At 37.8% G+C, this 12,818-nt stretch overlaps 1 protein-coding gene across 1 annotated transcript; it reads right to left on the bottom strand.

Annotated features, from left to right (window-relative positions):
- Positions 1-2,532: 2,532 nt before the first annotated feature.
- LOC116646481 (olfactory receptor 2AG1-like) lies at positions 2,533-4,610 on the bottom strand. The gene is given in 3 exon segments (XM_032427253.1): positions 2,533-2,922; positions 2,925-3,125; positions 3,128-4,610. Coding segments are annotated over 3 exon segments (1,020 nt in total). The 5' UTR covers positions 3,720-4,610; the 3' UTR covers positions 2,533-2,695.
- Positions 4,611-12,818: the final 8,208 nt, after the last annotated feature.

Genomic DNA, 12,818 nt, shown 5'->3' with positions numbered 1-12,818 from the left:
ATCTCACTGAATTTACTTTACTTTTACTTTTGTACAAGCAGCAATAAGAAATTCTTACAACAATCTGACAGAGTAATTGAACTAATAGTATTCACTGATCATTTCTCCATTCAAGACAGCAGAAAGTCAGCAGAGGAATGAATATATGCTGATTTAGTACTGAATAAAAATTCTTTTTTCAGCAAAGGCAGAGGAGAAACCCCCTTTGATTGAGATAACATATAATGGTTCTGTGAATATAGATTAGGAGAGAACATTTAATAGCTATGTGAATATGGATAAGCCACCAAACATTTCTGGGAATTAGTCATTTTATATGTGGAATAGAATAATATTTGTCTTGCTTATATCTTTATAATTCTAAAGACTTAAAAGTACAGTTATTAATATTTATACATAAAATAATAATGTTCACAAAGCAGACTCTACAGAAGATGCAATGAGGTATAGACAGAAATATGTGAAGAGAGACTATTTTAATATACCTTTTGTAATTCAAGACAGATCAAAAGGACAAAAATAGCAAAAATAAAAAGACCTAAAAATATAACCAATAAAGTGGATAATGTAAGTACATATCAAACTGTAAACCATCATAATAAAAATTATATCTTCTTTCAAATGTAACTGAAATATTGCAAATATTTTTATAAACCCAATCTCAATAAATTTCAATAGATTGTTACAATACAAACAGTATACATATATAATTACCCATAGGGAATGGAAGTGAATAAATTGGACAAGACAGAGAGATATCAACTAGACTTCTCTGGTTAGACATTGTTTTATAGTTTGGTTTTTTTAATCAGGTAAATATTTTACATAATTATAAAACAAATTGAAAAATTAAAAGCAATCCCTAAAAACTAAAAGAAAAATGAAATAAACAAATCTAGCTATATATCCAGGTCATGATGTGTGTATGGTAAGATAAAACAACTGAGTAGTATGTTGTTGCCATCGGGAACTGGGATATTTGGTGAAAGGCAAGGAATAATAGGCAGAAGCCCTAAATGGTATTGCTAATGCTAGGTGGTGGTATTTAGGGAGACCAGTTAGTAAGCTGCTGTGGTAAAAGCTCAGGGCAGAGGTGTGGAATATTTGTGTTTTGAGAACTGATATAATCTGGGATGTATTCAGGGGGAAAAAAAATACAACCCAGGACTTGCTGATAGATTGTATATTAGTTGTGAGAGAAAAGGAAAAATTATGAATGATTCCTAAGATTTTGGCTTGAGTGAGTATATGATATCTCTTTCCTTCATGAGCATTAATTTCAGTATCTGTTCTGCCTTTTCTGTTTGTTTTTTTAACTCTTGTCCAAAGGAAATATTAATTCTGTTTGTGTGTGTGTGTGGAAAGGTACCTTTTAATCTTTTTCATTATGAGTCAACTTCAAGCATTACAGGGTAACTGATTTGGTTGGTTTTCAGGCAAGGGGCTTGGAATGAAGAGGAGTTCCATTTCTTTTTAATTTTAATTTTTAGTTTAGTTTGTGGAACAGTTTTATTTTAACAGCTTCATTGGATCTGGGTCTTCTAGATTAATAGTACCAGATAGGAACATTTCTTGAGTTTCTGAAACATATTTTAGTGCTAAGCCTGTGTAAAATGTTTTATAAATGCTTTTGGAAACATAAGGAAATAAACAATTGAGCATCAACTTAGACTAGGTACTTTTCATGACAGAAATGTTTCAGTCACAGGTCCTGCAGGTAAGGACTTTAAACTGTATTGGGAGAGAAGGACATTTAAAATCTTTTCATGCAGTGGGAAAAAGAGAGGCTGGGACTCAACTAGAATTTGGTTCAAATTCTGATTCTATTGTTTAAAAAAAAAGGGAAGTCCCATTTTAAATTGGGAATTCAAGCAAACTTGAAAGGACTGGGTCAGGACGGAGTCATAAAGGAAAAGCCTAGTCACTGGCCAACGTGTAATTGCAATGATGCAGATATGGAAAAGATATCGGAAACACCATTTTTGTTTCAGATGTTGATTTCGACCATTTGTTCACATTCAGTATTAATTGGGGCTGAGGCTTTTATGGAGCATGTTCCCAGCAGAGAACATTTGCATTATGGTTCTCACTATCATGTGTTCTGGCTGCTTTCACACACTAGCTTTAAGGCATCAATATTTTGTAATGAAGCTTATTTATAAATAATGTGACATGGAATGCATGTGGCTGTCCTAATGTAATATGGGCAGCTTAAGGAGCTGATGCTAGAATCCAAAACATAGGTGTCTGATAGGAACTTTTTCCAGAGTCTGGAACTCTGATATGGACCTGGGAAGATCTCTCCACAGTAAAACATTTAATATTCTATGACTACAGATTCACACTAATAAAGAGGTAAGAATTGAGAAATTTTGTCACTAGCAACTAGTAAAGTCTAACATTTGAATCTTCATTCAGTATCTTCATTTTCCTCTTTAGTTTTTATCTCCTGCTTTAAATGGAACTATCAAGAAAAAGTTCTGGCCCAACTTCCTGTGTGGCTGGGTGTAGGATTGTTGTAGAGGAGGGAAAGAAAAACATGAAGTGAAAAATAAACTCATCTCTGTTAAAACAGAAAGGGAATTTCAACCAGATCCTTGGGTGTTGATCAGAGAAATGAATGCATTCTCAGCTATTAAAACATAGCTCATGAAACATGAGGACTTATCTCCAATGTGACAGGTTTTCAGAGTTTTCAAAATGTGGAAGATGTGAGCTCAAAACCAAGAGCAGATATGGAGTCCCATCTAGAAGCTATAGGGCTTCCACAGGACACTGGCATCTCCCGTCTCTGGACAGAAGTGAATCTCTCCAGTATTCTCCTGAAGGCTTCCATTACCTCCTTGTTTCTCAGGCTACAGATAAGAGGGTTCGGTGTTGGAGTAATGATAATATGAAATACAGAGAGGATGTCCTCTTGGGACTATGGTAGGAATTGGGCCAGATGTACATAAACATGGCAGCTCCATAGTACATTCCTACCACAGTCAGGTGAGAAGACCATGTGATAAGGGCTTTCTGCTGTCTCTCACCTGAGGACATGTGAAGGACAGCAATTAGGACAAATGTATAAGAGGCAAGGATAGCAGCAAGGGTAAGCATGAGAAAGGTCATACCCATCACTATACCATGAGCTCATATATGGTGGTATCTACACAGGCCAAATTCAGGAAGGGCAGGATCTCACAGAGCAGGTGTCTGATTTCTTGGGATATGCAGAAAGGAATGTGCATAGTATATGAGGTGTATATCACATTATTCAGGAATGCCAGGATCCAAGATGTTATCATGAGCCAGCAGATCCTTGGCCTCATGAGAACCATGTAGTCCAGAGGATGACAAATAGTCACATACCTATCATAGGCCATGAACACCAGTAGGAGGTCCTCTGCACCTCCCAAAGTGAGAACTACTAACATCTGAAAGGTGCAGACTTCAAAGGAGATGGTGTTCTCCCCATGGAGATAATCCACAAGTATTTTGGGAGTAGCTACAGATGCAAACATCAAGTCCATGAGAGATAGCTGGCTGAGCAGGAAGTACATGGGCACATGGAGCCAACCATCCATTGTAATGACCAAGAGCAGCAGGCCATTGCTGGTCAGGGCAAACATGTACAGGACAGCATTTGTGGCACAGAGCTGTTTAGGAGGTCCATTGTCATTCAGAATCCCCACCAAGATGAAGCCATTTCCCAAGGTGGAATTCCACAGCTCCATTCTGTGGTTTCTTTACTTATCTGAAATTACATAAGATCTAGGCAAAATAGTTCTGATGTGGTACCTGGGGACTCTCTGGCTTTACAATGTTATAGCCCTTGATCAGCAGGATTGGTTGTTCAATTTATCATATCATATTACACTTTTTCATTCATGAATTAACTCACCAAATATGTACCGATCACATACTGTTATAAGAGCACATTTCTTCCCCCACTTCTGATGTTTTCTTCAATGTTAGGGGAGTCCCATTGTACAATAATTCTGGGCTTATCTCTGCCTTTCATTCCATTTACTTTTTCTGAGAAATGTGGAGCAACTTAATGGGAGAAATTAAAGGGAAAATCTGGACACGTACTGTCCAGCCTTCTTTTCAGGAGATGCAGGGTCTTTGAGAGGGAATATATATCCCCCTCTATCCCACCCAGGTTTTGAACCAATTGAGAGAGAAGGTATTTGTGCAGGCCAAAGTGTCACCTCTATTTTTCATAAAGCAGAAATTCAAGAATGAAGCTTATACGTCAGTGGGCAATGGGCTTACTAATACTAAGCCCCAAGTGCATAATTACTTTTGCAATCACAGGCAATATAGGAATAAATTGGTATTCCCACAAGGAAGGAATAGTGGGAAAGGGGAACAGATAGATCAAGTCCTAGCCATTGTATCTTCCAAAAAAAGAGAAATTTATCCCAGTGCATTCTTCAATTTCATAATCCCTTGAGAAGAAATGAGGAGTGAAGACTAGGTATCTTACATTACCATTCCCTTGACATAGAGGCAAATTTTGGAAGAGAGAAAGAACCATCCCTTCCCATGGCTCTTGTGTGCCAGGCATTGTGAAGCTCCCAAGTATAGAAGGGAGTACATAACATAGAATACCTGACCACATTCAGTTACATTCTTTTTTTTTTTCACTTCTCTGATTTTTACTTTGTTTTTTAAAATTTTAATTCCAGTATAGTTAACATACAGTGTTAAGTTAGTTTCATGGGTACAATATAGTGATTCAACAATTCTATATATTACTCAGTGCTCATCAAGATAAGTGTACACTTACCTTAGGAGTACACTTATCTTCAGTTACATTCTTGTGAACAGCATTTAAAGATAGGTGTAATTACAAATGTGAAAACTATCATAAAGGTAAATAATAGTGGTTCTCATGTAGATTGGTAATTAAGGAAATACCTCTCTGAGACTGAATTTCAGGCTCAGTTTTTAAAGATGAGCATAAATTATTCAAAGGAAGAGGAGTGACTCAGTTTTTAAAGATGATCATAAATTATTCAAATGAAGAGGAGTGAAGAGGTACGTGAGCAGAGGATACATTTTATCCAGAGTCTCTGAAAAAGAAAAGAGCTTATAATTTCTGAGGAGCTAAATAAAGACTGATGAGGTGGGTACTAACTGAGATAAATTTGGAGAGATACACATGTTCCAAATCATGTTTGGCCTTTTAGGGGATATGGACTGCAGTGCAAAGCATACACACACACACACACACACACACACACACACACACACACAGAGATGTGACAGTAGGCAATTTTTATTTTTAAAAGATAACTCTTACAGTTGTACGAAGGAGTAATAGAAGATGGGCAGGAGTAAGTTATATGTAAGTGATGAATCACTAAATTCTACTCCTGAAACCAATATTACACTATATGTTAACTAACTAGAATTTAAATAAAAACTTGGAACAACAATAAAAAATGATATGTGCAGAAGTGATTGAGGTCATATAGGTAAGGTGAATCAGGGCAATAGCACAGGTAGGATAGATTCAAGATACATGTTGGAAGCAGAAACAACAATTGGTGATTGGCTAGATATTTGCAATGGAAATAAGTCAAGAAAAGCCAGTTTGGGAGGTGATAAATAGAAGAGTTAAGAGTTCTTAAAGAACCAGAAACTCCCATGAGAATGAAATCTATTTGCTCAGTGTGTATAGATGAATGAGATGGATAGAAGGAAAAGAGGTATTGACTTAGTGGGAAAGCTTGGAATTCAGGGACTCTTTCCTCTTGCAAAATGCATAGTTTTAGGTCTATACTAGAATTGAAAGTGACTTATGCATCACAATGACAATATTACAATATTCTGTATTGTCTATACATTTACCTTTGTCAGCTAACTTATGTTATCCAGCTCAACACAGCTCAGATCCTTATTCAGTATTCCTAGTCCTTAATTATTTATTATTTATTTTTTTATAGACTGGAGAGACTTTGCTCTTATTGCTACTGGTTCCAACTCCACTTGTCCTAAAGAGACTTAGGACACTTTATTGACTCACATGCAGTAGGCAGGTCATGTACTTACACAAGTCTACTTCAAAGACAAATTTTCAAAAAAAGTTATTTTAAACTCTAATATTAAAATATCTCTGCCAATTCTGTCCCATTGTTGTCGCCTCCAAATCAGCATGGTGAATTCCAAAAGAAAAGGGGCAATTGGAGAGGTGTCTGAGGCTATTCCTGGAGTCCTGTACCTTATATATCATAGGTTATGGCCAGGCTCCAAAGAATTAATGTCAGAATAGTAGAGAAAATATATTAAACTCTCATTATGTGCCGGATTTATTTTGAGAGCTTTCTTCCTTCAATCCTATGAAGTGGATGAATTATTAAATCTACTTTACTGATAAGGAAACAGGCACAGAGATATTATCTGGCTTTCTAGGATTATACAGTTACTAAATGACAGAGTAAGAATTTGAACTCAGACAATCTGGTGCCAGAGAACACTTCTTAACTGCCATGTTATTCAGCCCATCTTATAAAGAATTTTAAATCACATCATATTACTTTGCCTCAAGACAAAAACCTCTAAGCTACATATATTTTGTATATCAGTAGGGGAAACCCATTCTTTTAAAATAATTTTATTCTAGCTCACAAAAGACTCAAATTGATCCTAAGCCAAAAGAAGTTTCTAGATCATGAATAGAATATTCCAAACCTATTTACAGGAAGCAAAATATGTAATATTTATAATATGCTAGTATATAATGTTAAGCTATTCAGCCCTCCTGGTGTCAAATTTCTTCTTTAAGCATAATGATAGATTCAAAAATTTCCCTGCATATCTGGTGTCTACCTGATTCATTCCAATTCTTTCTGTATAATAGCCTTTCTAATTAATATTAGGTCTGCATAGCATTGGACCTCCAACAGTTCATCTTAATATTCCAAATGCCTTCAAACCACTAATTTAGGGCATATATATAATACATTATTTAATTTTGACATTCCCTTGTGAGGGCTATTTTGAGAGCTCTTTCAGGAGTCAGCAAACACCAGGGAGACTTTGGGTTCTCAGGAAACAACAATCCCATACAACATATGCGAAATGACATCCAAGCCTGACAATATTAATACAACATAAAAATTTGCCACTCAGTCAATGTTCAAAAAGCATTTATATTTGTCTAGTGAAATATAGGTTTGGTGCCTAGTGGTAACCTAGTACTTTGATGAGCAAAAATTTTTGATCAGTATTCTTAAGAATTTCACAGTCTAAAAGGAAAGACATATCCTTAATAAACAGATATTCACAATACAATGTGAAGGAGGTATAAGTAAAGGATAGAGACTTTGTAGGACATCTAAACCCACAGGGCAGGAAAGAAAAGTGAAGAAATATTTCACCCACTGGAATGGGTGACTTAAATTATCTAAACATGTAAGTTATTTGAGTTTTAAAACTATGGAACTAAAATGAATCATTCCTATGGACACTAAAATCATCGAAAATAATGACAACTAGGGAATGAAAAGAAGGCTATGATCTAAGTCCTTGGGGTAACACTGAGGATGGATTTTAAATTTATATATATCGTTGACAGAGAACTGAGAGGAAGTCATGACCTCAAGGTCACCTAACTTACTAGGCTTCTCCCTGGATTCAGTTTTATCTCCTGCAATTCATTTCTGCACTGTTATAGAAATCTTAATATTACAACTTTGATGTTACTCTGTTACTTAACATACTTTCATGACTGCTCTCAAGATCCACTCCAACCTTCTTGGCATATTACGCAACATAGTTCATAATCTTGGGGCGCCTGAGTGGCTCAGTTGTTTAAGTGTCTGCTTTCGGCTCAAGTCATGATCCCAGGGTCCTGGGATCGAGTCCCGCGTCGGGCTCCTTGCTCAGCGGGGAGCCTGCTGCTCCCCCTGCTTGTTCTCTCTCCCTCTCAAACTCTTGCCCTATCTCAAATAAATAAATAAAATCTTTTAAAAAAAAGTTCATAATCTGGCTAGGCTGATCTGTTCTGCCTTATTTCTTTTTTTAAAATTAATTTTATTTTATTATGTTATGTTAATCACCATACATTACATCATTAGTTTTTGATGTAGTGTTCCATGATTCATTGTTTGCGTATAATACCCAGTGTTCCATGCAATACGTGTCCTCCTTAATACCCATCACCAGGCTAACCCATCCTGCCACCCCCCTCCCCTCTAAAACCCTCAGTTTATTTCTCAGAGTCCATAATCTCTCATGGTTTGTCTCCCCCTCTGATTTGTCCTGCCTCATTTCTTACAGTGACCCCAGCCTCCCCTCACTCCTCCATCCCTATCCAAACCCCACTTCCCTCCATAGTGATCAATTTGGAATTCCCCAAGAAACTGTTTTCTCTTGTCTCTAGGCCTTAGCAACTGCATGTCCCTCTGCCTAGAATGCTTCATTTCTTTCCTCTCATCCCATCCTTCATACCTTTGATCATTTTTTCTTGGCTACAGCTTCCTGGTTACTCCAGAACATTAGCTGCCACCACCTCCTAGAAACTTGACTTGCTTCTCGCAGAGTGAGCAGCTACCTTGACTATTATATTTAAATATTCTTATATTGATCCTTAAATACAGGGTTTGTGTCTTATTCACAGTGTTTGTTCAACATACAGCACAGAGTCTGAATTATAGAATATCTTTAATGATTATTAGTTAAATGAATGAATGAATGAAGAGACCAACATTACTGCGGTGTTCATTACGGAGACTAACATTACTGAGATGGTCAAAGGGACAGGTATTGGTTCCTAACCAGCCACATTTCCTAACTGGATCCTGCCTAATTCCTAATCATTCACAGACACATACTTCATAATATCCCCTCAAACAGAGATAAAATCTTTACCTCAGATGGATTGGAGACACTGCTGGTAGATTTTACTGTAAGATGTAGTAGCTTGTTTGAGGGAACCAAGGAGTGCAAATAGAAATTGATGAAAAAGGTGGATTTGCCAGTATTGGGGAAGGTACCAGCTGTGAGGAGGTATGTGAGATCAGTGATTCAAGGCCCTCCCATTCTTCTGGCTTTGCAGACCCCTCTGGGAATGGGCAGCCTTGTCTCTGAATGGCCAGCACTACTGAGAGAAGATTCACATAGGAACAAGAGGTTGCCTGTCTCCTCTTATGTAAGAGTTAGGATAGACTGCTTCTCTGACCCAGTTACCCTTTGAAGGAATTTTTCTAGTCACCGAGAAATTGTCAGGCTGAGATTACTGCTTAGACTTTTTTTAAAATTATTATGTTATGTTAGTCACCATACAGTACATCATTAGTTTTTGATGTAGTGTTCCATGATTCATTATTTGCGTAAAATACCCAGTGCTCATTGCAATACGTGCCCTCCTTAATACCCATCACTGGACTAACCCATCCCCCATCCCCTCCCCTCTGAAACCCTCAGTTTGTTTCCCAGAGTCCATAGTCTCTCGTGGTTCTTCTCCTCCTCTGATTTCCCCTCATTCATTTTTCCCTTCTTTCTCCTAATGTCCTCCATGCTATTCCTTATGTTCCCCATATAAGTGAAACCATATGATAATTGTCTTTCTCTGCTTGACTTATTTCACTTAGCATAATCCCCTCCAGTCCCATCCATGTCGATGCAAATGGTAGGTATTCATCCTTTCTGATGGCTGAGTAATATTCCATTGTATATATGAACCATGTCTTCTTTATCCATTCATCTGTTGAAGGGCATCTCAGCTCCTTCCACAGTTTGGCTCTTGCGGACATTGCTGCTATGAACATTGGGGTGCATATGGCCCTTCTTTTCACTACATCTGTATCTTTGGGGTAAATACCCAGTAGTGCAATTGCTGGGTCATAGGGTAGCTCTATTTTTAATTTTTTGAGGAACCTCCACACTGTTTTCCAAAGTGGCTGTACCAACTTGCATTCCCACCAACAGTGTAAGAGGGTTCCCCTTTCTCCACAACCTCTCTAACATTTGTTGTTTCTTGCCTTGTCAATTTTTGCCATTCTAACTGGTGTAAGGTGGTATCCCAGTGTGGTTTTGATTTGAATTTCCCTGATGGCTAATGATGATGAACATTTTTTCATGTGTCTGTTAAGTTAGCTTAGACTTTTAAAAACACTTTCACTCCTACTGTGCTCTGAAGGAAAAGCTGAATAAAAGAAAAATCCAAGAAAGAGGATATGAGAGGAAGACCCAAAAGTAGAACTTACAATGCCTGGCCTCACTTTCCTTGGGGGCCACAGTGAGCCAGGGCTCTGTCTTTTTTTTTTTTTTTTTTAAGATTTTATTTGTTTATTTGAGAGAGAGCGCATGCACAAACAGGGGGAGCAGCAGGCAGAGGGAGAAGCAGGCAGGGAGCCGGATGCAGGGCTCGATCCCAGGACCCTGAGATCATGACCTGAGCCAAAGGCAGATGCTTAACTGACTGAGCCATCCAGCTGCCTCCAGGACCCTGTCTTTGAGGATGGCTCTTCTGCCTTCCTGTGTGATGACAATGACTTTGACCTTCTATTTATTTAAAGGGAAATCTCTCCCCAGCTGACATGTTCCCTCACTGGAAATGGTAGTCTAGGAGACAGGATTTTAATAAATCCCCTAGGTGTGATTCCTGACCTTCCACCTCTGCTTTCTCCTCCCAGTAAATGAGCTCTGCTGGCCCAGAGGGAACCCTCCACCTGTAAAGGAAACATGGAGGGCCATTTTCACATCTCTGACTGTGCACTTAGTGACCATGCCTTGGGCTAGTACTACCAATCTGCTCCAAGTCCCGGGGTATAGTGAAGATCCCACATGGTCTCAGAAAAGCTGTGGAAGCAAGGCTATCTTAATCTTTCCCCAAGAGGTAGTCCTTTCACTGAACATAAATAAGTATCTCAGAGTAAATTAACTAGAACAAATGCATACAGAGTTTTCTGCTTTGTTTTCCCTCCATAGATCTGTTTTCTTTTTAAATTTTCTCATTCAATATTTATTGAACTCCTATGTGCTAGATGCAAGATGCTAAATTATATAGCAATGAAAAAAATAGACAACTATCCCTCTGTCATGGATCTTACATTGGAACACTTGTAACATGGAAGGGGCAGCACTATGTTCTCGCTGGAAGAGACACTAATCCTGGATATAGATTTGCCTTTCCTAAATGCAGTGCTTCTGTCAAGACTACCTACCATCTGTGGACTTACAGAATGACCTTATACACTGTCATGCTATTTCACATAGCATTGTTTCTGATCAATAAATGAAGTATACTTCATAGTAAATGAACTATAGCAATAGGCCCATCCTCATGGAATTCACTGATCTTAACATGTTCTCCACCGTCACTGAAGTAGCTGGTTAGATCGTATGGTAGAAAAACCTTTTAAAGATGCAGTTACAGTACCAGCCAGCTGGCAATACTTTGTAGGCCTGGAGTAATGTCCTCCAGGATGCTGTCTATGCTCTGAATCAGCATCCAATATATAGTGCTGTTTCTCCTAATACCAATATTCATATGTCCAGGAATCAGGGGTTAAAATGGGAGTGGCTCCATTCCTTATTACCCCTAGTGAGTCTTAGTAAAATTTTTGCTTCCTGTCCCTGTGACTTTTCTGGTCTAGAGGTCTTAGTTCCAAAAGAAGGGATGTTTCCACTAGGAGATACACTAATTTCATTGAACTGTCATTTGAGACTGCCACCTGGCCACTTTGGTCTCTTGTGTCTCTAAATCAATAGGTGATTGATTCTGATCCAAGGGGAAATTGGTTGCTACTATATAATGGAGGTAAGGAAGAATATGTCTGGGATACAAGAGATCTCTTGAGTATCTCTTAGAACTACCATGACTGTGATTATAGTTAATGGAAAATTATAACAATCTAATTCAGGCAGTACTTCTAATGGCTCAGACCTTTCAGAAATGAAGTCTTGGGTTACCCTACCTGGCAAAGAACTATGAACCACTGAGGTGCTTTTTTTTTTTTTTAAACTATGTTATGTTAATCACCATACATTACATCATTAGTTTTTGATGTAGTGTTCCATGATTCATTGTTTGCGTATAACACCCAGTGCTCCATTCAATACGTGCCCTCTTATCACCAGGCTAAACCATCCCCCCACCCCCCTTCCCCTCTAGAACCCTCAGTTTGTTTCTCAGAGTCCACAGTCTCTCATGGTTCGCTGAGGTGCTTTTTGAGAACAAAAAGAATATGGCATGGGTGGTTGAAGAAGTCAATCACAAATACTAATTAAGACCCTGTGAGCAGTTGCAGAAATGAAATGAGATTTGTAATAGTTTAATAGTTATTAGTATTTCTTCTATTATGAATTACTCACACATAATATTTGGTATATAAATATACATATATCTATATATATCACAAATATGTTTTCATTTTCTTATCTCCTTTATCCCTGTACCACCTAACATAAGATATATTAATAAATTAACTTTATATCACAATATTTAAGTTATAGGATATCAAAGGAGAAGAGCAAACATTCTCCAAGGACTTTGCATCTTCTGGAGCAAGGGTTAGCATATTTTCAGTTTTACACAGGATAGTTGTATTGTGGTAGGTGGAAGTGTGACTTTGTATTTGTCTTGATTTGGAGATTGTGTGGTTTAAAGAGATGTGTATGAGTGCCAGGTTGACAAGAGATGGACTGTGGTGGTCAGTTTTTGTGTCAACTTGGCTAGGCTTTAGTCCCCAGTTTTTCCATCAAACATTAATCTAGGTGTTGCTGTGAAGGCATTTTGTAGATGTGATTAAAGTCTATAATCAGTTGACTTTAAGTATGGAAGATTATTCTAGATAATCTAGAGGAGCCTGATTCAATCA

Source organism: Phoca vitulina, unplaced genomic scaffold (assembly GCF_004348235.1).
Source record: "Phoca vitulina isolate PV1807 unplaced genomic scaffold, GSC_HSeal_1.0 scaffold36, whole genome shotgun sequence".
In the NCBI taxonomy this organism is placed as follows: domain Eukaryota; kingdom Metazoa; phylum Chordata; class Mammalia; order Carnivora; family Phocidae; genus Phoca; species Phoca vitulina.
The sequence above is the reverse complement of the archived record's forward strand: the minus strand, read 5'-3'. Positions and strand labels throughout refer to the sequence as shown.